The sequence below is a fragment of the Neodiprion fabricii genome, chromosome 3 (genome assembly GCF_021155785.1).
Source record: "Neodiprion fabricii isolate iyNeoFabr1 chromosome 3, iyNeoFabr1.1, whole genome shotgun sequence".
Taxonomy (NCBI): Eukaryota; Metazoa; Arthropoda; class Insecta; order Hymenoptera; family Diprionidae; genus Neodiprion; species Neodiprion fabricii.
In genome coordinates, this window is record NC_060241.1 from 23,773,393 (window position 1) to 23,796,246 (window position 22,854).

At 36.5% G+C, this 22,854-nt stretch overlaps 1 protein-coding gene across 11 annotated transcripts in view; it reads right to left on the minus strand.

Annotated features, from left to right (window-relative positions):
* Positions 1-242: 242 nt before the first annotated feature.
* Positions 243-22,854, minus strand: part of LOC124178612 (tropomodulin) — a 73,478-nt gene continuing 50,866 nt past the window's right edge. For 3 of the 11 annotated variants that reach the window (XM_046562086.1, XM_046562087.1, XM_046562095.1), the window contains exons 2-11: positions 19,318-19,470; positions 18,588-18,755; positions 18,144-18,270; positions 17,588-17,808; positions 17,215-17,369; positions 16,989-17,085; positions 16,604-16,751; positions 14,057-14,186; positions 8,287-8,342; positions 243-2,299 (exon numbers count right to left, since the gene is read on the minus strand). In XM_046562086.1, coding sequence (XP_046418042.1) covers positions 8,300-8,342; positions 14,057-14,186; positions 16,604-16,751; positions 16,989-17,085; positions 17,215-17,369; positions 17,588-17,808; positions 18,144-18,270; positions 18,588-18,755; positions 19,318-19,470 — 1,242 coding nt within the window. In that variant the 3' untranslated portion in view covers positions 243-2,299; positions 8,287-8,299. Of the gene's footprint in view, positions 2,300-8,286; positions 8,343-12,724; positions 12,804-14,056; positions 14,187-14,758; positions 14,796-16,603; positions 16,752-16,988; positions 17,086-17,214; positions 17,370-17,587; positions 17,809-18,143; positions 18,271-18,587; positions 18,756-19,317; positions 19,471-19,757; positions 19,989-20,099; positions 20,464-22,854 lie in introns of those variants that run through there. The other 8 variants (XM_046562093.1, XM_046562091.1, XR_006869855.1 and 5 more) reach the window with 8 other exon arrangements.

The window sequence follows — 22,854 nt, forward strand, 5'->3', positions numbered from 1 at the left end:
TGACCGAGTGGCCAAGGGCCGTGATTATTTTTTAGCTCATCTTTCAATTCGGCGAATTCGTACGTAAGCCGATTTTTCGTCGCTTGTAGTGTGGATTATAATTATATGAATAACTCGAATTATTTCAAGGTGAAAAAACGAAGCGTAGTAAAATAACGTAAGAAAAAGCATTGGCCACTCGTTCGATTAGCCGCGCGTATCGACCTAAGTCTATTAGGAGTAAAATCATAAGAGTTGTAATATATTATTCATCATCGTTATCCATATGATATATATTTTCAAATATTTATGTATACATACAATCGACCTAAATTTATTACATCGTGATGGTTCGCCTCGTTTTCAACGGGAACATTACAGTGGGTTAAGTTGCATCGTTTGTTTTCCACTTCTTTCTCTAATTACTTATTTAAAAATTAACGATTTTTATCACGGTGATTCAGTACAACCATCACCAACTCCATCATCGTCGTTATCATTTTCGTATTCGACAACATCATAATGGACGTTATCATTAAAATTAAAAATATTATCGTTTATTATAAATAAAAAATACATTTCTACAATAATAGTAAGTGCGGGGATTAAAATTTTTTATTATCATATTTAAATTCTTTTTTTTTTTTTTTTTTATATTATATATATCATGTATAATTTTTTTTCCTTGTTGTGTTTGTTCCTTCTCATTTCATAAATTTAAAATATATAAGTCATTCAAGAGCGACGACATCCTCGGGCGTTGCATTTCCGGTCAGAATATACATGGGCAAATTGTTTGTTTTAATTTTACTTTTTCATGAAATAAAAAATACAGGACACTATACTTTGAGACACCTAATCGTAATTCCGTTCGCACACAAGATCATTCAAATTATCCCTATCCTGAACCGCGAATTATGCGCTCTATCATCATTCCGTTGGTCAATTTGATTCTTTAAAGGTGAGGAAGAAAAGAAAAAAGAAAAAAAGAAAATGAAAACCGTTAACACGCTGCCGCATAGGCCGAGGCAAACGCCCACTTTCGAATTTTACGCTGAACGAGGCAACATCTGTACATATAAAAAAGAAAAGGAATAAATTCGTTTCCAGCCACGGGCTGAATCGCTATTCCCGGATCGCCGCATCATGACGAGAGCTCGACCCGTGCGCTGCACGAATTAATGAGCTTTGACAAATCCAATACGACAGGCGAAGCCGCGAACTGTCATATATAAATATCCACTATAATTTCCACTCCGTCTCCTCCCTTTTTAGAACGCGTGGTTTCAAAAAACTGGCAGTGTACTGCCGAAAATTTATAATGGCTTAAGAATTGAGAAAAAAAAAAAAAAAAATGACGTATACGTTTTAAAGCTACAGCTAAAAAGAAAAAAAAAGCGACACTGCAGTCAAAAGTTGCGCTTATATTTTGACGCCATACACGACCAAGGAGAACTTCTCTATCTCTCCCTCTCTCTCTCGACTCTATCTCTCGCTTTCACTCTCTCTTTCACGCAGACACACACACACACACACAAACCCTCACTCTCTATCCCTCCCGCTCTTTCTTTCGCTTTCTCTCTCTCTCTCTCTCTTCAAAGGAAAAGATTAAAAATTAAAAATAAATAATTAAAACGACGTAAGCTTGATGGCAGACACCAGAAATACTGGACGATTAAGCAAGACAAATTACGATTGCGTACTGCATCCTAATTTTCCGGAAGCGAATTGCAGGATTATTAAATATTCAAGATTCTATGAAAAGACTACGATTTGTTTTTGTTTTTTTTTTTTTTTTTTTCTTTTATTTCTTCGCCGACGCCGTTTCCATTCCAACTAGGCATTAGGTCTTCTGGGCGTAGGACGCCATTCTTCGGTAGGATATAATCCGCATCTCTTTGGTCTCGAAGAACCCGATGCACCGATCTTTGCGATCTTCGGAAGATTAAGCCTCGGTTCCTTTTTCGCCCTTGTTCTCAAATTTTTCACTTTTCACAAGACAACGATGGTTTCTCGCAGTAACGACTCGGTCTCTCCAACCACAGCCTCGAAATACCGAATATCTTTCGTGAAATTGTGGAAACCACATCAGCCGTGAGTTGCTCGATATAACATCAAATTTTTACACCATGGTTCTTCGAGGCAAGCTTTTCTCTTTTTTCTCTTTCGTTTCGTTTTTCGACAAAGTTTGAAGCGGTCGAACTGCGATATAAGAATACCAAGACAGCGGATGATGGCGAAGATTTTCCTTCGTGTTCCTAGTGCATTGCCCAGCCTATAGTGTAGTTACGAGAAGCCCTCCCTGTGCGGCGTAAACGGTCTGAGAAATAAAAGAGAAAAGAAAACTCGTAAATACTTACACCTATATCCTATGCTAAAATGTTTGGACGTGGTTGCGGTGAGCAAAGAGGATGAATGATATGTGAGTGTGAGTCTAAATCTATAACAAATAAACATATACGTTACTCAACTGTCGAAGAAATTTAATCGAATTACAGCGGAACCTCGTTCTCGTCAAAACAAGATTCTACCGCAGTATGTGAAGGTGTGATGAGATATTATTTATATGAAAACAATTATTATTATACGTGGTTAGCCGTTAATTGAAAAATCGCGATGTGCTCCGTCCAAGCATGAATCATACGGAATAATGTTTGCTCCATATGCAAAGGTATGTTGCAGCAGACGTCGAGGAAGGAATATAATTTAGCACCGTTTACGCTAGCGAAGTTTGTCTGCGCAACAAGACGAACCGACGTAGGTATAATTGATTCAGAAATTCAGTCGCGGAGTAGGAAGGATGTTGATTGACGTTGTGGGGTTTGTCGAACAGATGCGGAGTTAGCCAGACTTGAGAATTATTCCGCAACTCTGTGATAACAGTTCGCGAAACGTTCGCGACTTTCTACCAACGATCGTAAACTACATGCACGTGAATTCTGGATAAGAAAAAAACTGCTCCGGAAAATTTGCGACGTTAATATTATTGCAGACGAAGTCACGAAGACAAGGATCAAAAACATTATCAACCTAACAGATTAAGTCGCTATTATTTACAGGTGTGTGGGTGTAATTTACAGACTCGAACCTACACTGAGAGAGAAGATTGAAGAATGAATTTCTCTACCAATCGGCACGTCACCGTTATCATCGAATCAAAAATACCACTCTCGGTATAAAGTACTCTTCGTGTAAGAGAAAAAAGAGAAAAAAAAAGGAAAAAAAAAACAGACAGACTCGAAAGTCACAAGCTTGCAAGCTCTGGAGAGTCAACGTTGGATTTAATCTGTAATCGATGTTACGTTTATAATTGAATTTTGACAAATTAAAAGCCCCCATACTTCAATAACGCATTGCAAATATGCAACGTATCGCTCCGATTGAATATTTTTTCCGAAGTAAGTCCGAGATTTAGTGCAGTCGTACCTCAAGCCTCGCTATTGTCGATAACGATTTAACTCGAAAAAAAAACAACTGATAATATTACGATTAGTGTATATCTGCGTGAAAATTACTGTACCTAAAATTTGGGTAAAATTAGGTGCAAATGGTATGACATGTAAGGAAAGGAGGATCAACAAAGTGCGACACATCGTTAGAGATGAAGACAACGATTATTATTCAACAATGGTCCCAGGTGGATAGATCCCAAGAACCGCTGTAATTATACGCGAAGTAGATAGACACTGCTATGTATATATACATTATATATATATGTATATATTTTCCCGCAAAGGGGTAAACATATTATGCAGCCCTAGGCAATGTCCTGTCACAACAGCGCATTATCACGTCACGGTTCAACCGGGTCTGCGCAGGTTAAGGAGACCAGAACGCGACATTCTATGTGAAAGCTCGAAATCCCCGGTGACCTCACGCCTCGTCAGAATTCTAACGCAATTACGTAACTCGCATAAGTGTGAGAAAGCTGCTCGATATTTATTGTCATCGTCGTAAAACCCTTTGAATTATCCAAGGCGGAGGGAAAGAAACGGCATTAAGGAGGTTGGTTTCTAAAAATCGATACTTGTTATTAATTTCGTTAGGAGATACGCGGACATTACGTATTTAATCAACTTGTTTCATTCGTAAGCTAAGAAGCTCCCTTCAAAAATATAAAAATAGGAAACAGCGGTGTTGTAAAGAAAAATTTAAATATCGATGCTAATTATTTCTAATCGCAGCAAAACGGTTATAAAAATTAAACAGATTTGTTCGATTTCAATTTTCAAACAGATTTTCTTTTATCCGAGTGCTTAATTCAATATTACCATTCGTAAGCAGCTTGACAATATATCGATTTGTTTATTCAGTGTACTAGATTTATCGTAAATAAATTAATAGAACGTGTCTATTTTTGGTGAACGAACTTTTTTAAAGAGCACTGTGTTTCAAAAATCGAGGAAAGACTGATTGCGCAATCAACTCGCGTTATCAAGCTGCTTGTTTTCAGACCGTTCCATTTCAAAAGATCTTATTGCAAATCGATCACGGATAAATGAATGAAATTTCAATCTATAATTCATTAACCAGCAGCTTGAGGAATAATTTTTTCCCGTACACCGCAGTTGTACCATGATTAGAAAGGTCTTCAAAGGTGGCCAAGACGACTTTCCCTATAAAATTTGTAAATTATTTTATAACGAAATTAGTGTTAATTTACTATCGGAAGACGGGAAATTAGGAGGAAAATTCCTTAACCATATACACCGCGCGTATGAGAGGGTGCGTTTTACGCATAACCAAGTCCCGAAACTCTCAGGTCGGAACTCGGATTAAGGAGTCTACGTTAAATCTACCGGATACTGCCGCCGTTCAACTTACAACTTGTTGGAAGCTGAGTTGCCAAAGTTTTCATCGAAATAGCGTCGGCCTCGAGGCGAGCTGCAAGGAGGAGAAGGAAAGGGACGGTAGATTGCAAATTAAATCTTTGTGTACCTACTCCGGGAAGTAAGGCAAAGATTAGAAAGCGAAGGTTAAAGGCTTAATTGCAAGAGTTCGCCAATTTCCACGCACGAACAGATACCACGTATTTTCCAAACCCGCGACAAATTTATACAAGAATCCAGAATCCGGCGAGACACGCGAGTCAAGTATCGTATTATATATATCCGCGATTAGGCTAAAGCGATTCGAATCCAACTCAGTTTCACGTCCGAATGAATATTCGATTTCTGAAAAAGGCCAAAAACGATCCGCGTAGCTGAATACGAATCTTGTCATTTCCTATTCGCAGCTTAGTTTTCTCTCGCAGAGTTTGGATTGAGCACAGGCATCGCACACATAACACACGGGGTGTCGGGAAATTGCCAAACTCGCGACGCGTCCGCTTCGACCTAATTCGCAGATATTTGTTTTCCTAAAAAAGCGCGCCTTTGTATCTCACCTCATGGTTATAAATTGCATTCAATTCGGAGTTCTCGTAGCACCGAAACCGTGACGGATTTAAGTGCAGAGATCGTACTTCCGTCGGTGAAAATTCTTCTCGATAATCGGGTAGAAGTTATTTTAGTACTCGAATAAATTAAATTTATTTATATACAGCGCTGATAATTTTCGGAAACGGATCCAGAGGATTTCATTCAAGCGAAGTCTAAGTCAAATCAATTTCGACGATTGCGCGTTCCTATTTATACATAAACTAAATAACACGAGATACGTGAATAATATTTCAAGCCGCTCAAATTTTTAACGTAGTCTTGTAAAGATTTGAATGAAACCCTGTACGTGTTTCCCGATTCAAAACGTCGTAAGGTACGGTAATAATTTGATGTAGCTTCGAGCGGTGTGAAAACCATCTCGTGGAAATTCATTGCGGGTGATTCGTAAGGTGTGGATTTTCAAACACCCTGTAGATGACAGGCTGGCGATGATGGACAAACGGTGTTATCTATAGGCATACGGTTGATCCGGTTGGGGAAACCAGAGCAAACCACCGTCATCCGAAACGCTCATTTACGTGTCTGGTAATCAACAGTTGGTATTATCGGACCAGAAACCCTGCCACCCTGGGTGAACCGAATAGCTGGGAATAATACGCGACCCTTCCTAATGCTCTGGCATTGTTCAATAATTGCCTTTGCACCCGCACGGATCAAACCTCGCGCAACTTAAATTTGCAATTAGTTGAATGAAAGCAAGCAAGGAACGTTATGATTCTAGGTTAAAACACCGGTTGAATTTGCTCGATTAATAAATGCTGCGTTAGTTTGTCATATTACGTAGGGTGATACTAGCTACAAGTTTTAGAAAAACAAAATTCACACACGTACATTCGCATTCTGTTTAACTGTACGTCATTTTCTATTCGTTAAATTTTCTAAAACAACGAATTATTGATGTTAGAGAGATACGAAAATTTTTTATCTTTAGCCTGACCTAACTGACTGTAGGAAAAATTTTCTGATTAATCTTGTAGCCTAGGTAAAAATCTTTATTCAATTTCTGAATTAAAAGGGAAGAAAAGGCAGATTATTGATACGGGAATGAATTACGTAGAGGTTCATCGATCCGACCGATAATCTTGACTGCGCCTCGATATTGCTGCATTAGCCGGCAAGACTACAATATGAGGGGTTATAAAATTGCGGCAAGTAACCGATGAGTAGTAGCGATAAAAAGGTGAGGCATGAACCTTGTTACTGAACGTTGAAATTAACCTGAAAGACTAGCCGGATCCGTGGCATGGGCATGATATGCATATTTCCAAGATAGCTCGGAACCCCGATGCCGTTAGAGTAACTTAGCGTACAAGCATTACGTGTTCAAATAACAGGTACCAGCGGCAATCGCTGATTCATTTTATATTTTTTTTTCTTCTTTATCTTTGAACCAGGGGCGTACACAAACTAAATTTAAATTTACAAGGAACAGCAATGATCTGACACGATTTCCGGTTGTACCGAAGAATGGGAAAAAATTAACTAAAGGCAAAGAGAAAGAACTGTAAATATAAAGTTTGTTGGGGCCAGAGCTTGCAAAAATGCTGTTCACACCTTAGGAGAAAAACATTCCCGAAATGACATATATGTAATTGTTAGAGAACCGTTGTATTTAGTTTTTCAGATAATTATTGATTTTCGACTTGATCAATGTTTGTGAATTTAATACTTGTACGATTTTAATGAATATTTAGAATGATAGTGATTTTTAGGTGCGAAGGATATATTTCATTGAACGTCGATTCACCTTGCCGCTGATATTTGAAAGAGCGTCATTTATAATTACGAACGTCATGATAAACAAACACGGTTCCATGTGAAAACATCAATACATTAAAGTTGTGTCAATGGGAATTTTTATGATTACTTACAAACGTAGTGGAGGAACAAGACGAATAATTTTTTCTAATAATATTCACTTTGATGCATGGTATAATCAGTTATGTAACTACAACTAAATTCTTTAAAAGTAACTTGTGGGTGAAGAAAAAAAAAATTGCAAAACTATAAAAAAAAGAGGTTATTTGCGAATAAATATCCAAAACATGCAATGGCGACGCAAAGTTATTCCACATCGTGAAAATACATGGAAATGGTTATGGAAAATGAAATAAGTGATTATTTAACAAGAATGAAGAGCGGGTGAACCAAGTGAAGCCAAGATCTTTCGAATCCAGTACTATATTCCAAAAATGACTGGATGAAAAAACTATTTTCAAACGTATACTGCCCATCGGAACAGTTGCGCATGTACATTTGTTCGTATGAAAAAAGAATGTTAGATTATCGAACAAATTGCATCAACGTTTAAACGAAATTGACGAAGAATCTGAACTTCTAGCTTGGTAATTGAAATAAAATGATTGTAAGTGATGACTGTGAAATTACAACTCGTCAAAGTGATCGCGGGAAGTTTCTCTACCTTATTGTAGCATCCTTAATTCGTCGTTCGCGACATCTTTGTCACGATAAAAATGTAAAATGAAATATTAAAAAATGAAAGTCATTTCTCGAAAAATAAACCGTGAGACCGAAGGTCTCTAAAAATACGGTTTGTCTCAATAAGGTCGATCCTCCCCGAAAATCTCATCAACTATGATCTTCGTATCCAAATGAAGAGAGATTCTCGCGTTGTAAAAGCAACGCGTGCAATTTCATTCGGTGAAGTTACACGTTGACTTTAAATGAAGCGGATTTCGCTTCGACATGTGAATTATTATACATTCAAAGGAAAGGAAAGATCAACGTTGAAGTATATAAATTTACGTATAAAGTGCGTCACTGTGCATGTAAGATGAAAATTGTTTTTTTTTTTCATTTGTCTCTTAGTTAAAGGATAGGATAAAGAGTATTGATTGTACAATACCTAGGCGAACGCCTCATCGCACTAGGATGTCGCTGCCCCGACCCGGGACTGCCGTACTGCAACAAATACCCACCCCCCACGTCATCATCTGCATTCATCTCGCAAACTTAAAATTTTTTTACAAATATTAATCTACAACATGCTAATCGGGGAAAACTTTGTTTGCGCTTCCTTCCCTTTCGCTCCGAGCTCTCCGCACAACGTGAATATTTATCCGATTCGTACGCGTCGCGAATTTCATTTATCCAGATTTTAACACGACTCTTTTTCAGGTCCAGTTTCTACCTTTTATACGCGACCTTCGGTACTGGTCAAAAATAAATGATGACGAGAAATTAGTGAAACTGGATTAGAGATGAAGAAACATAATTTCACTAATTGAAAAAGAAAAAACCATAATTGAAGATAAATCCAAACATCATGGACTCGTAAGTTGCAATCTCATTAGTTATACGTCTGCATTTGCAATGAAATTACACTAAAAATTTCACTACTGGAATTGACAATGTAAATAATTGATATCCAAACGCAAATATAGGATAAATCAAATAGATAATTAATTCGATATTTTTAATATTTTGCAGAGAACGTTTGCAGAGGGAGAGAGAGAGAGAGAGAGAGGGGAGAATAGCGCACGATTCACACGGTCAGCGAGCTTTTAATGCGGGGCAATAAATTCAACATATCGATGCTGTTGCTGTTAGTGATAAAAATCAACAATAAAACATTATCATTAGTACTTATTAATTGTAGGAGTTGTGACGCCACGAGATTAAGCATATTAAACAAATATTTTAAATATATGTAACAGCAAATATTTTCATCTGTTGACTTTTTTTTTACCGTAAAAAATGTACGGTATGCTATTCACAGATTTGTGGATTACAGAATTTAGATGAAATTTATGAGTCAGTTGAACGTCAATTCGAACGATAAAATTGAAAAGAACGAATCCGTTCATTACGTTACAAAAACCGCTATAGTCTAAAAAGTTTAGAAAAAAATCAAATCATTGATCACAAATTAAAAAAACAAATGTACCGATCATCTGTTACTAGATGTGTGGTCGATATCAATTATAAATCAATAACACCCACGAAACGTACAATGAATACGTTAATACAGGGTATCAGAAAAAACAAACGGAAAACAACACAACACTCTGAAACGTGAAAAACACATCAGTTAGTGAATAAATATACAGACACACACACACACACACACACACATATATATATATATATATATATATGTATTTATATGTAGGTATATGTACACAAACGTATAATTATATACATATGGCACATTGAACGCATAGCTGCATTAGGTTACGTTCGGCGAAATTGGTATGTGCTATGTGAAATTGTCCTCTAATCACATTAGGTATTCATTTGCTTCCTTTTTTTCTGTTTTTTCTTTTCTCATTTTAATATACTCAAGAATATTTACAGACTGTCATTGGCCCACCAAGTCTTAAAACGATAAGTAATCAAACCGCATAAAATTATAAACATTCTCCGCAATGGCGCCTGGTAAACGAAATTTTAATCAGTCGAAAGTTATTATGAGGTACTAAAAATTCGTACCAATAAAATTTGCAAATTTTCATTCCGTCCTTATACTTTAATCTGAAATACAATCTTGAACCGCGTAATAAAGTAGATTAAAGAAATCTCATTTTTACGATAATAACTTGGCTTGGTATAAGAAAAAAAAGGGCTCGGAATTAACCAAGAAAAAAAAAAAAAGAAAAAAAATAACCACTATCATTCCTGTTATAAGCGACGAAAATGAGTTTAATACGGACGACGAAGGGGCGGCATTGAAATTTCGAATTTGAAAAGTTCCGAAAGCGCCAAATTCCAAACATTTTGATGGCGAAACTTGAATAAAGAAATCAAACTTTGATGGAACAACAAAGTTTCAAATGTTCCGAAATCCCACGGCTCACAGTTCCGAAAGAACAAAATGCCAAAATGGCATCACTTCGACAAATCAAAGTTCCGGAAGTGCGAATATGGAAAAATTAAAAAATTTTAAAACATCGAAATTGCGAAAGCTCGAAAATTTTCAGTTTCGTGAATTTCTGGCTTGATGAAATTTCGCCACTTTGATCTTTCTTTGTTTTGGATTTTCGATAATCTTACGTTCGTAATTCCGGTCATTGCGATTTTCGGTTTCTCTGATTTCTTACACCCGCTCATTGCGTAAACTACGCTGTGCGAGTAAATTCTAATTTTCCGAACATTACTCTACCGAAACATTATTTTTCCGAATTTTTCTCCATCAGAACTTTGAGCCGTCGAGTTTCCAACTATTCGAAATTTTGTTGTTTCGTAAAAGTTTGATTTCTTTCAAGTTTCGGCACCAAAAAATTCGTAATTAATCGCTTTCCGATCTTTTCAAATTCGGAAAATCAACCGCGCCCCACGACGAAGGGTCGGATGAGAAAATTCAGTTTCTTCGATTTCCCACTGTCTCTGACGTAATCCTCCCGGCCCGTAATCACACCTGCCAAACCATCCTGACATCCATCTATGATACGTCAAGTTTACTCCTTGGCAGCTGATCTAAATATCAGAGCGTCTCACGCGATTCTGGAGGCTTGGCGTGGAAATCGGCATTCAAGACTCAATCAGGAAACACACCCTGCCTACATTAGCGTTAAATAATACGCGGAATGGCAGCGTTTCATGCCGCGATGCAATTACCTCGACTACACGAATCCTGGTTCCATATGCATCCGTAACTCTATAATTTACAACTTTACTCCCGAGATATATAGGCGTAGCTGCATATATTGTGAATAAACTAATGCAGCCTTAACGCCCGACTGCCTTATACAGTGCGATTCTCGCGAGCGAATGGACCATGAAATTTCAATCACGGTAAGAATTCTTCGTATTAAAACCATTTATTATTCACTCCGGCAATTTGCTTACTCTTCTTTACTCTCACGTTTTTCATTCATTCGGAACAATGTAAGTTGATAAACCAGGTACATTTGCCTTTTTACCCGGCAGGTAAGCGATGACGAGAATTCGTTAAAATCCCTCAATCTTGATTGAAAGTCAATTTATTTCACTATAGATTGTATTCCAGATGATTTGCCGACTTACAGCGAACATGTTGCGATAGATTCTTTCGCTAAAATTTCGAAACATAATTTGATATGCATCTTTTTTTTAACATCCATCAATTGGAAATAACAAACAATTTAGATACCCAATACCTGCGGAATTTTCCATACAACGAGTGAAACAAAATTTCAAGTTTTATATTGTAAAGTTGCTGCACTTATCCCTAAATACAATAATCGATCATATCGTATGTGTTTTACTCTCTGTTTGTATGATGTAAAAAAATGAGTTCATCAGATTGCAAAATATTCGGTGTCATCTACACTTGTATAATTTTCAAAATAGTTATACCTTGGATCTTGATCCTTTGTGACCGATTGTTATTTACCAAATTAATGAAATTGAGGTATTTTGTGGGGTCTGTGTAATGTATTCAAGGTTTGCGAAAAGGCGACTGTCATTATATTCGTTGTAAACCGTAATGGAAAATTTATAATTCTGCGACCGAATCAGGCGAAGGCGTGTTTGCACGAGGAATATCATCGTTGCGCTATGTAAAAATAATTTTGTACGCGACAAATAACACGAAAAATTTGTTGGATTTAAAATGAAAAAATTCGGTGGCCGCATCGAGCGTGTTGACAGTTTATTGTTATTGGTTCTACAGATTGTCCACGGATATAAAATGCAGAAATTTACAGATTCTATTTAATTTTAGTTCTTCTAATCACAAATTTCATTTAACGATATTACATTTTACTTTGCTCGATTCGTGCACATATGAATGTTTTTTGTTCATCAATCAATTCAGAATCGTTGGAAGAATTCATTCGTTACCGAATTCACTTGAATTTTTCGAATTTTCCACAAAATGAAATTTACTTTTTGCACAAGATTCTAATAAAAACTCACTTTAATAATAATTATTCAATAATTAACGGTATGGAATATTTCCTTATAGAAGAATGTGGTGAAAATCATGCTCAAATTTAAGTACATGACAATTAGCAATGTGCAAATGTTATCCCGTAGTTATTTAACCGGTACGCGATGTCAAAAAATGAAATCAATTAAGTGTAAAGGTCATTGCCTAACATGTTCTACGAACGGAGATAAAGAATTGTAGGTATACGCAAATAGAAATACCTTGGACAATCATGCCAACGATTGCATGCCTGAGAAGGCATTCGTTCCTTAACGAACAATTTTACTTCAATATAGCCGTACCTACATGTTATAAATATATCTCTACGCATATCTATGATCTAAGCAATGTTAGCGAAGCAGCGCATTAATGATTCCCAAATCGTTGGGCACACTCTGTCGGACTATGGTATACCACGTCTTGGTGTAACTACCTTTACTGAATTAGATCAGGTTTCCTGTGGTTCATGTTAAAGAATCTGAACTGTAGCCGCAGCGTAAGGTCTTTCCGTACTGTTGGAAAAGAATTATGTGTCATGAATAATATTCAGCAGGAACTTTGTATACAGGTGTTCAATGCAGTATGCGGTGATGAAGGTATGTGAATAGATGCGAATCTGGTGGCTGTAATTCTTTCAAACATATTTCATTGATATTCTTTTCTCTTTATATCAAGTTCCGACGTTTCCTTGGGTCGATTTGCTTATCCGACTGCAAATATAAGTACCAAACGACGTGTCAATTATTGCTGGACCTAAAAAATATATCTTAGGATACAAAAATAAGTTAAACGTATGTGAAAAGTACTGTATGGTAATTCAAAATAGAATGACAAAAAATAGTTATGCGGTAAGCGAAAGATAAAAAGAGGAAAAATGTACTAACAGTAATAAAACACGAGTAGAAAAAAATAAAGAAATCGGTTGTTTTCTTGTTAGTATCGCCACATTACTGTTACATAAAAAGTGAGAGAGAAAAAGTAACGAAGACAAAAATGTAGCGCTACCAAACTCGAGAAGACTGTCTCTTAACGAGTGGCTGAAAATGTAAAAAATGTAAATGAAATCTTGTCCCGAAAGTTTCGATATACATGTAATGTCGAAACACTGAAATATTAACCAGGTGTTGGTTGTCTGACAGCCGCCTTGAAGTGTCTCGGTCTTGGATAGTAATAGAGTTGGCAACAATTTCTGTGCCTAGAGAAAAAGTGTTCTTGTGTGTACTGCGGAGGATTCAATGTTAAAACGCGCAGTTAACGTCAGGACATTCTATGAAAAAAAATAAATAAATAAATAAAAATACATGATCCAACATCCACATCAATAAATATACGCCAGAAATATTCTAGACGAAATTTCCTTGACCCTGAATGCACGCTCTTCGATACACCTAATTCAAAATCAAATTTATGTTCGTGATAATCGCTTTCTAAGAATTTCCTGTCAGAATTTGCGCATATAAATTCCGAGTGAGATCCGATATCGGAAAGCTATAATTCTTCAAATTGATCCTTTAACTTAAGATGCATGCATCTTTAAGAAAATCGAACAAATTACGCAGAGGGTAAGATAATATCTGGGGGAGAATTATTCACGTACGAACGATGCTTGATGGTTTTGAAACATTCTCTGTTATTCAACGTCACTTTTCAAGGTTTTCATTTTCTTTTTTATTTTTTGTTCTTTCAACGAAAAGGGGGGCATTCTTTCAACGAGTGGAGAGTTAACTTTGAAACACATATCAAAACGACATTTCAAATGGCTTACTCATTGCGCTCTGCAAGCGCCAAGTTCTGTTTTCGTTTCTTAAGGAAGTCAGCCGGAAGAATGGTGTATGTGTAATAACCTGAGCCAATTGCTACCATCGTAGCGTGTTCCCAGTATTCGACACGACAAACTGGCCACACAAATAATACGAAATTATCAACTTAATTAAATAAAGTATAATATGATAACCAAACGATCTCATTTAGGTATATTTATGGTTCTGAAAACATAACGAAATAATAACCGTATGAGATATTCGGGAATTGGATAGATTTCCTTACTGAGGTTTGAATTTGAATTTTCTGACAGTAACGGGGCAGTCGGAAAACATAATTGCTACATATATACAACAGTCAAGGGAGACTGGTGGGTTCTCGCATAAATATAAAAATGACAAGCACGAGCATCAAACACATAAACAGGTAATACAGTTCAACCTGACAAACCTGGGCAAAAATATGCCAAAGAATGTCAAAAATACCTTGAAAATCGACCCGCAGACTTTCAACCAAGGCCTGTAAATTCTAAAGCATTTCTACATAAGCAAGTTAAAATAGGTGATTATATAGAATTATTGATAGCTCTACTTTCGATCTGTACATCTCTTGAAGCTTTTCTACTACAGCAATATTATTATTATTATTGTTGTTATTATTATTGAATTAAATAAATAAAAGAAACAAATAAAATTTGATGGCGTACCGATTTAAACTACTCTATTCTTCCCTTATGTGCTTTGCTGAAAATAGAAAACATAAAATCTGAATACGTGTATTTTATGAATGAACTCATTCGATCTTTGATACGGTAGTATGTACAGAGTAACGAAGCCAACTTATAAAATGTTTAATCGATCAATTTTCTGAATAGGGTGTCCGATGTTTATAATAGTTAAATACAGAGAATAAAATTCTTTATTCTCTTCTTACTGGGCAGCCTTCATTCTTAATGGAAAATACAATTTTTCTAGCAGTTTTGCTGACGAAGAAATATTTGATGAGAAAAAGTTGAAAAAGATACACAATCTTTTCAAAACAATCGCGTATAAAACTTATAGAAACTGCTTAAAATTTCCAAACATTTTCTTTACAAATTTTTGAGATTTTAATATGAGAAAGAAAGCAGCATAAAATTCCGAGATTTTCAAGTTGTACTGACACCCTGATATAACAAGAAAATATAAATATAATATGTATATAAATTTTGATTTCATTGAAGAGAATGGTACTGTCAGGTTTTGAATAATATAAAACGCACATCTGAAGAATTCACAAATTTGGTTTACTCATTACCCTATCAGACACAAAACATTCATTCAGAAAAATAATGATGATAATAAAATGACAATAATCACCATCCAACAAACGTTTTACAATTCATGTTGGAGCGGATTTGGATCTGTTATGAGGATGAGGTGATTAACTACAAGAATAGCGAACAACATGGTATAACTGACGAGCAGGGCTACTTCAGGGTCTCATAAATACCTCGATATAATGATGGCTACGAAATAAAAATGAGTGACTATTGCAGGATGATCGGACGATGAATGACTATTAATGCGACTACTTGTAACTATGAAGCAAAACTAGAAGGCTTAGAAGCTTTTGGTTGTATAAACTCCGTAGTCTCTCATACAGTTGCATCCATCTAAGCGAGAAGTTGAAATAAAAATTTAGTAAATTGAACTTAATAAAAGCTGTTAAAATTACAAATACATATTCAAATTCATGAAATTGTTGCTTGTATGATGTTGCAGTTTCTATAATACTCTTAGAGCTGCTGGATCCGCACAAAATCATTATACCCATCAAGATCTGTTGAATTCTGTATCAAGTCTGGTATTCCAATAGCTGCAAATAATGTATGTAAATAATTTCAGTGGCGTTCATCAATTTAGTTCTCTGCTGCGCTCTGTCCGGGCTGAAATACGTTGAATTCATCTGCCAATACTAGAAAATAAGTCTTTTGTACAAAAATAAGGAGTGTGTTTTCAATTGAACATGTTTCATGAAATAGGTGTATATGAGTCAGAATCATTCAGTTGTACAAAAGATTCATTTCAGAAAGAATCACGAATACATAATAAGCTGTAATTGTAACACAACAGTGGCGTTGTTGGTTTATTTGACCTCGAGGACTCCAACAGTTTCAATTCAATGGTTTGACTGACTTGTGGCCTCTTGAACAGCTCTAACAAAATAATTGCCTGAAAAAATGTACAGCAAGGCTAAAACCATGCAAAATCCTTAATAACCCAAAATGAAGAATATCGTTTTCTGCAAACCTGTGAAATGAGGTTTATTACAAAGTAAAGTATAGGATTTCAGAGTCGAAGAATTACCGGATTGACGGGAGAGGCAATTCTAAGTAAAAGGGTGAGGGTAATAATGACTTTGAAAAATTGTATACAACGTTTGCAAAAATTGGTTGTTTGAAAAAATTCTCATCAACATCCAGTACCTCACCTTGTAATGAACCAGTAAATTAAGAAAAAAATAGAAATTGCGTATTATGCAATCGTTTAGTGAAAAGCGGAGTACTTACTCCTATCAATGTTGCGCTGTAGGTGAGCGGCGACTCTGTGCCTGGCATCATTAAATTCAAGGTGAAGACCAAGCCGGAGGAGCATCGGATTCTGCTCAACCAACTGCGTTATTTCCATCTCAATTTTGTTGCCCAGTACTTGTGATCTCTGCAAGGAAACAAATGAGTAGCAATTAATAAAGAACTTATAGAACCAGATTCCCTTTTTTTTTAATAACAGCGTTACAGCAGGTGGTTTCGCTAAACAAACAATGTATTGAGATTATACTTTAATATTCCACAGTGACTGTCAGTTCGTTAAATTGGGTTCAGATGTATCTATTTTGAGTAAAATATATCTGAACATTATTAGAATATCTCATGAATCACTTTAATCAATATTTACCTGGTTTGAGCATCTGAACTCTTCGATGGATTTTGTTTTAAGAAGAGCCTTGATGAGCCTTACTATCACAGACGGACTGATGAAATTTGTTTCAACACTGCAATAAGACAAACATTTTATGGTTATCATCTGTCAAATGTAACGGAGTTTTGTAACTGTTCAATGTTCAATTTTTACTTGATTAATGATTGATATCAGTTCGCAGCAGAATGTAACGAAAACTTACTTGAGTACTCTGAGGGTCGAATTCTTTTCGATGGCGTCAGCTAATCTGAGTGCAGTCTTGTCGGTTAGCCCGACGTTTGTCAAACTCAAGGCTTCGAGGTGTGTGTTGATCTCCAATGCTTCGAACAACTGAATGAACTTTTCGTCTGAGATGTTCTGTGGGAAACATTTTTTTTTATCGTTCCATTGTCACAGAGTCTGTTCATCATTTTGAACTCTGGCTACTGGAGTATGAACAAAGAGTAAACAATATTTGACTACCAATACTACTTGCAGTATTTGATAAAATATTCAATAAGAAAAATTATCGATAGGGTTCTGCAATCCATATCGGATAGAAGAACTGGCAACAAAACGAAGTTAAAGAGACGAACCTTAATATTATTCCAATTCAGATCCGCCAACATGTGATCATCGTCGTGAACTTGTTTAATCGTTGCATCAACGTCTGTGTTGTTTGGAGGTTCCATGGGAAATACTTTGGGTTGGCTTGCCTTCGTAATACCGTCCCACCCCAGTCCGACAGGTTGGCCAGAGTTTAGTAGGGAGGCATGGTACTGGTCCTGGTTCATCATCGAGTGAAAACCGAGGATGGCTGGAATTAAAAAAATAAGTAACTTACTTTTTGAAACTTTACTCAAGTCAAACTAAATAATTTACTGTCATAACTGGATTGTGACCTCTCTCAATCTGAATGTACGCAAACTGATCCTATTTGCTTTAGGAAAATAAAGGTTATGGCCAAGTGAGAGACGTTTTAGATATGTTTCAAAAGTAGAACGACTGTTATCAATATAGAGAATTCACTTAAATTACATTGAATAGTTGAATAGTGCCGCCAAACAGTTATAAAGGTTGAAAAGAGACCTTACACTGAATTTTCCAGCCTAAATTACCGTTACTCAATAAAATGTTACAAAAGTTTCTTACCAGCGAGATCGATGATCTCTTCTTGAGATGCGGCGGAAAGAGCCTGTTCATATTCATCTCCAAGATCTATTGCAATTTGTTCATCTGCTTCCTTTTCTTTTTGATTATCTTGCGGTGGTGGAATCCACTACAAATTGTAAAAATTCGATACATTAATATTTGTACATATAAAATTTGCGAACAATGTATGTCGATTGATACATAATCTACGTACAAGGTTTTACGATAATGATGTGAAAACCGTGCGGTTGAATGAGAGTTTGTAATGTATGTTAAAGATATCTATATTAGGCTATTGCACAAAAGTATTATATCGTGAATCGCTCGTATCAAACCAATTTTCATGCACATGATGCCTTATACAAAGTCCTTGAAAGGCCGTGTGCAAGCTTTAGGGAGTGTGATGCTCACCCTCAAGCATAAAAATAATTAAATAACATTTACTTTCTTCCCACGAACAGTTCCGGGCACATATGGCTTCAACTCTGGGATATCAGGTGTCTCTAAAGCCTGTTTGTTGATGTGATCGATGAGCTTCTTGCGGTTTAACGGCCCTGTTGGATCTTTATCACATTCATAACTGCAACGTTGCGACGGAGGCATGAAACTATCCTATAAAACAAGCACACATAAATATATCGCTTCATTTCGCTCAATTAACAACCTGAACTTCTTCCATAGTAGTATATACATAGTAGCTATTTCACAAGCATTAAACAACGTTTTAAATCCATTGCTGTGTAAAACGAGGACAACTATTACAGTAAGAAATAATAAACTAGACTTCGAAAAACATCTGTACATTCATAATACTTGACTAATAATGCCTGTTTACTGATACGTAAAAATAATTATGAGAAGCGACGTCTTCCTATTTGTAACAATGCACATTATTTGCTGAAAAAATTTTAGTCCAAGACACAACTAGTAGGATCATTGATCATCAATTTCTAGATAAGAAATCCTTCGGATTTTCACACTTTCTTCTAGCTTCTGGCAGATTTTTTTTGAACATACTTTTACCGAGTTTTAAGAATCCCTAAGAATCATGAGACCTGTCGTTTGTTTGTATCAAGGTTTACCCTTTGATACATCATTTGACACCCAAAGCGGTGCTTTTGGTTTTTGGCCCATTGCTGTGAGTCTATCTACAATACGAAACAGTTTTACTCACATCTGGATCGACTTCCTTTGCAAGTATGTTTATTTCCTCGGGCGAAAGCTGTGACAGCAGATCGTCCACATCCACATCGTCATATTCGCTGAGGTCTTTGCCGTACAGCTTAGCTGCCGTTGTCATGGTGGTTGTTTTTGTCGACGCGGACGTCTGTAAAATCAAACGATCACATTAAAGTTATCTTTTTTGGTAAAATAATAAAATAACGTGAAATCAGATAAAACCAGAGCGAGAGGCACAGCTATGGATTAAATAGTGAGTAAAAAGGAATCGTTGCACGAATAACAGATATTTGATATCCAAAAATCATCGCTTGTGTCAAAAATATGAGAACTGAGAATATCTTTTGAACGGAGGTGACGACTATTTATCGATTGTACAAAATGTGAATAAACAGGCGAATGATCTTTTTTGATTTTTATTTATTATGAATTAACCCATTTTTCGTTAAACCGCTTTTCCATCGTCTGACGTTCGCTCGATGTCCTCCTCGGGGATCGACTGAAGCAGCAGACGATGCCAATAAATCAAACCGATGGTTAAATAAATTCGGCACTAATCCAAGCGGGCCAATACCCTTTGACCTTAATTATATTCAACAGCGCAGCCCGCGTCAGATTTTCATTGACAATTCGGCTGCCAAACGTAGGCGGGCGAATATACCCGTGCACAATAATACGTATATTTCGAACGTTATTACGAGTCAACGCAACTTCGCGCTAGCGATATCTTATTATCGGAACGATGGAAAATACGGCGATAAAACCGATACTACGTACGCTCATCGGTGCGTCGATGTGTCCTTAAAAAACCAACTCAGGATCGAATAACCTCACCCACTTTTTAGCGCACACGCTACTAGCACCTTTGCAGCGACTGCGTGCACACACAAAAAACGAAACACACAGGCAGACAAGCACTAGCGCCTAGAGAGTAGTCCAACTTGAGCGATTACGGCAGCGCCCTTTGACGACTATACTTCAACCGAGCTAAGAAATGTCGCGGAACGATGTATGCGCGATCGGTAAGATAAAATCGCGATAAAATATCCGGCTAATCAGTTCTGCCTTGGGGGGGGGGGGAGGTATTTTCGGATTTTTTGGGGATTTTTTTTTTTATCAAAAATTCACCAGCCCCGCAACGGGGCCAATAATTTTACGCCGACACTTTCACGATGAACACTACAGGCGATAAGATGAGCAGACTATAGGCGGCGTTCACTGCGCATCTTGTTCCGCGCAATTATTGACTGCCGGCCGCTCCTGGATGATTCCCACCATATATGATATGGTACTTATAATGCCGCTTTTTGGAGCAATCGTACGTGTCATTATACCCATAATTCGCAATTTTTCAAATTAATGACACTATAGGCGTTTGCCACGGATTAGACTTCGAACGTTGATAGCTGAGGTTAGATTTAATCCAGTTACATGTGTAGGAAATCGAGTACAACGATTTTAGGACAAAATTGGGGACGATCGGATTGTCAGAAATTATAGGGTACAATTTTCTAAAACAAAACAGGGGCGGTAATTATGGGCAGTTGCCAGTTACGTTAGAACGGCATTGTAAGCATAACAATTTGCTTAAAATACACAGTAAATTAACTTGACTTTGCATTCATTAAGCCGTGACCTAGACCACACGCATCAGTGCACCGCATTTTCGATTGCAGACAAATAATTTCTCTAGTTTTTTACTGGGAAATCGTTAACTGATTTTATTGTAACCGTTTCATATCAGAATCTTACAACGCTGTAAAGTTATTAATTATACATACACCTACCAATAAATGTTGAAATAAAAGTCGAGAGAAAATTAAGAAGAATCGTGTTTTCAAATTGAATAAACCTCTCGTAATGCTTTTGAATCATCAAAATTTGATGCACCACGGAAAACATATTATCAAAACGTATAGAAGAGGATTCGTTACACATGCAAGTTATTGTTGAAGAAAATTACGAAAAATATGAATGTGCAATCAAAATGTATCCACCTCAGCGTGAAATGGTGTATATTACGATAATGTATGTATGACGGAACGAATGAAACGCGATTAGAAAATGCACGTCGGCTTTTTTCGTCGTCATAATCAATCTAAAAGTCTGTAAATATCAACATGTAGGATTTATTATCGTTCAGCTCGATGCTGTAGAACAATATGTATGTATGTTTGTATGTATGTACGTAGAGTGGCTGCCAGCCGATTTGACAGCAGGTTGCAGAACCGCGAAGCGCGCGATACGTGCTCGACAGTGGTTTGCTATTTTTAAATTCATCTCCGGCACGTTTACATCTCCATACATTTAAATCCTGCAGCTGATTAATACATGAAATGGAATGTTGTTTATCAATATCCTATAGCTGTGGGACGAGTTATGCGACTATGCTGACGTGATCGTGATAACTATTAGGCAACCGATTGTTACTGAGAACCACAATAAGTCGAATCGACGAAATGCTCTAAAAGTCGAATGATCACCTGAGAAATCGGAAAAAAAGAGTATCACATTCATACGTGTGTAGCTGTTCACGACTACATCGAGTAATTACAAAACTTCATTGTAAATTTTCGTATTGAGGGAGTAAACGTGAACTTCGTTGTGAAAAATCAACGTATCAGATCATCGCGGTTGCGTTATTATGTCAGGTTTATATCCAGAGTACTGCTGATGTTACTATGGATTACTCAAACTGATAAAGTATCGATGACACAGATAAAGATAGAATCGAACTCAAACGCGTTCGGGCCTAATTGAGGATACTTTAAATCAAACCACATGCAATATATACCGTAAAATCTGCGTATGTGATAAACGAAATGTGACGGTCATCTTGAGCTGAATATGCTTTTCATTTTTATTTTCATTGTTCTCTTTTTTCGAAATAATGACAACAAGGTAGAGATAAAGTCTAATAAAACTAATGCAAATAATCAATCGGCTATTTATAAATAAAACAGGAGATCGATAAAAGCGAAAGAAAATATAGTATATAGTTTACGGTGTTGAGAAAGCAGGTCCTCCGCACAATTTATCGCATGTTGATTAAACACAAACAGATACGCCTAAAATACTGGAAACGGTATTTTGAATTCCATCACTGTAACAATACTAGTAGTAATGACTGTTTGAATGATCGTGTTTGAATAAAACTCCATTATTCGAGGGTAATAAAACGAAAGATGAGTAATCTATAATTCATCAGGCGTCGCGAATTGAATACATTCGGTAAGTACTTTGCAGATAAGCAGCATATCGATAGATGCAGTAATTATCTAGTGGATTTCATCATTATAGACATCTCCAATCGATGTTCAAGCATAACGAATCTAAATTCATTTCGCCGAACAAACCGCCCAGTACAACAGTTTCAATTGATCCATTACACCCAACAAATGTTCCCAATTCCCAGAATCGACCTGGGCAATATCTATCGCAAAGCTAAACCAACAATCAGCAATCTTAGGTACAAACATTCCCTCCTACACGATGATTCATGGAATGTGAATAACGTTTCACAATCAGTTGA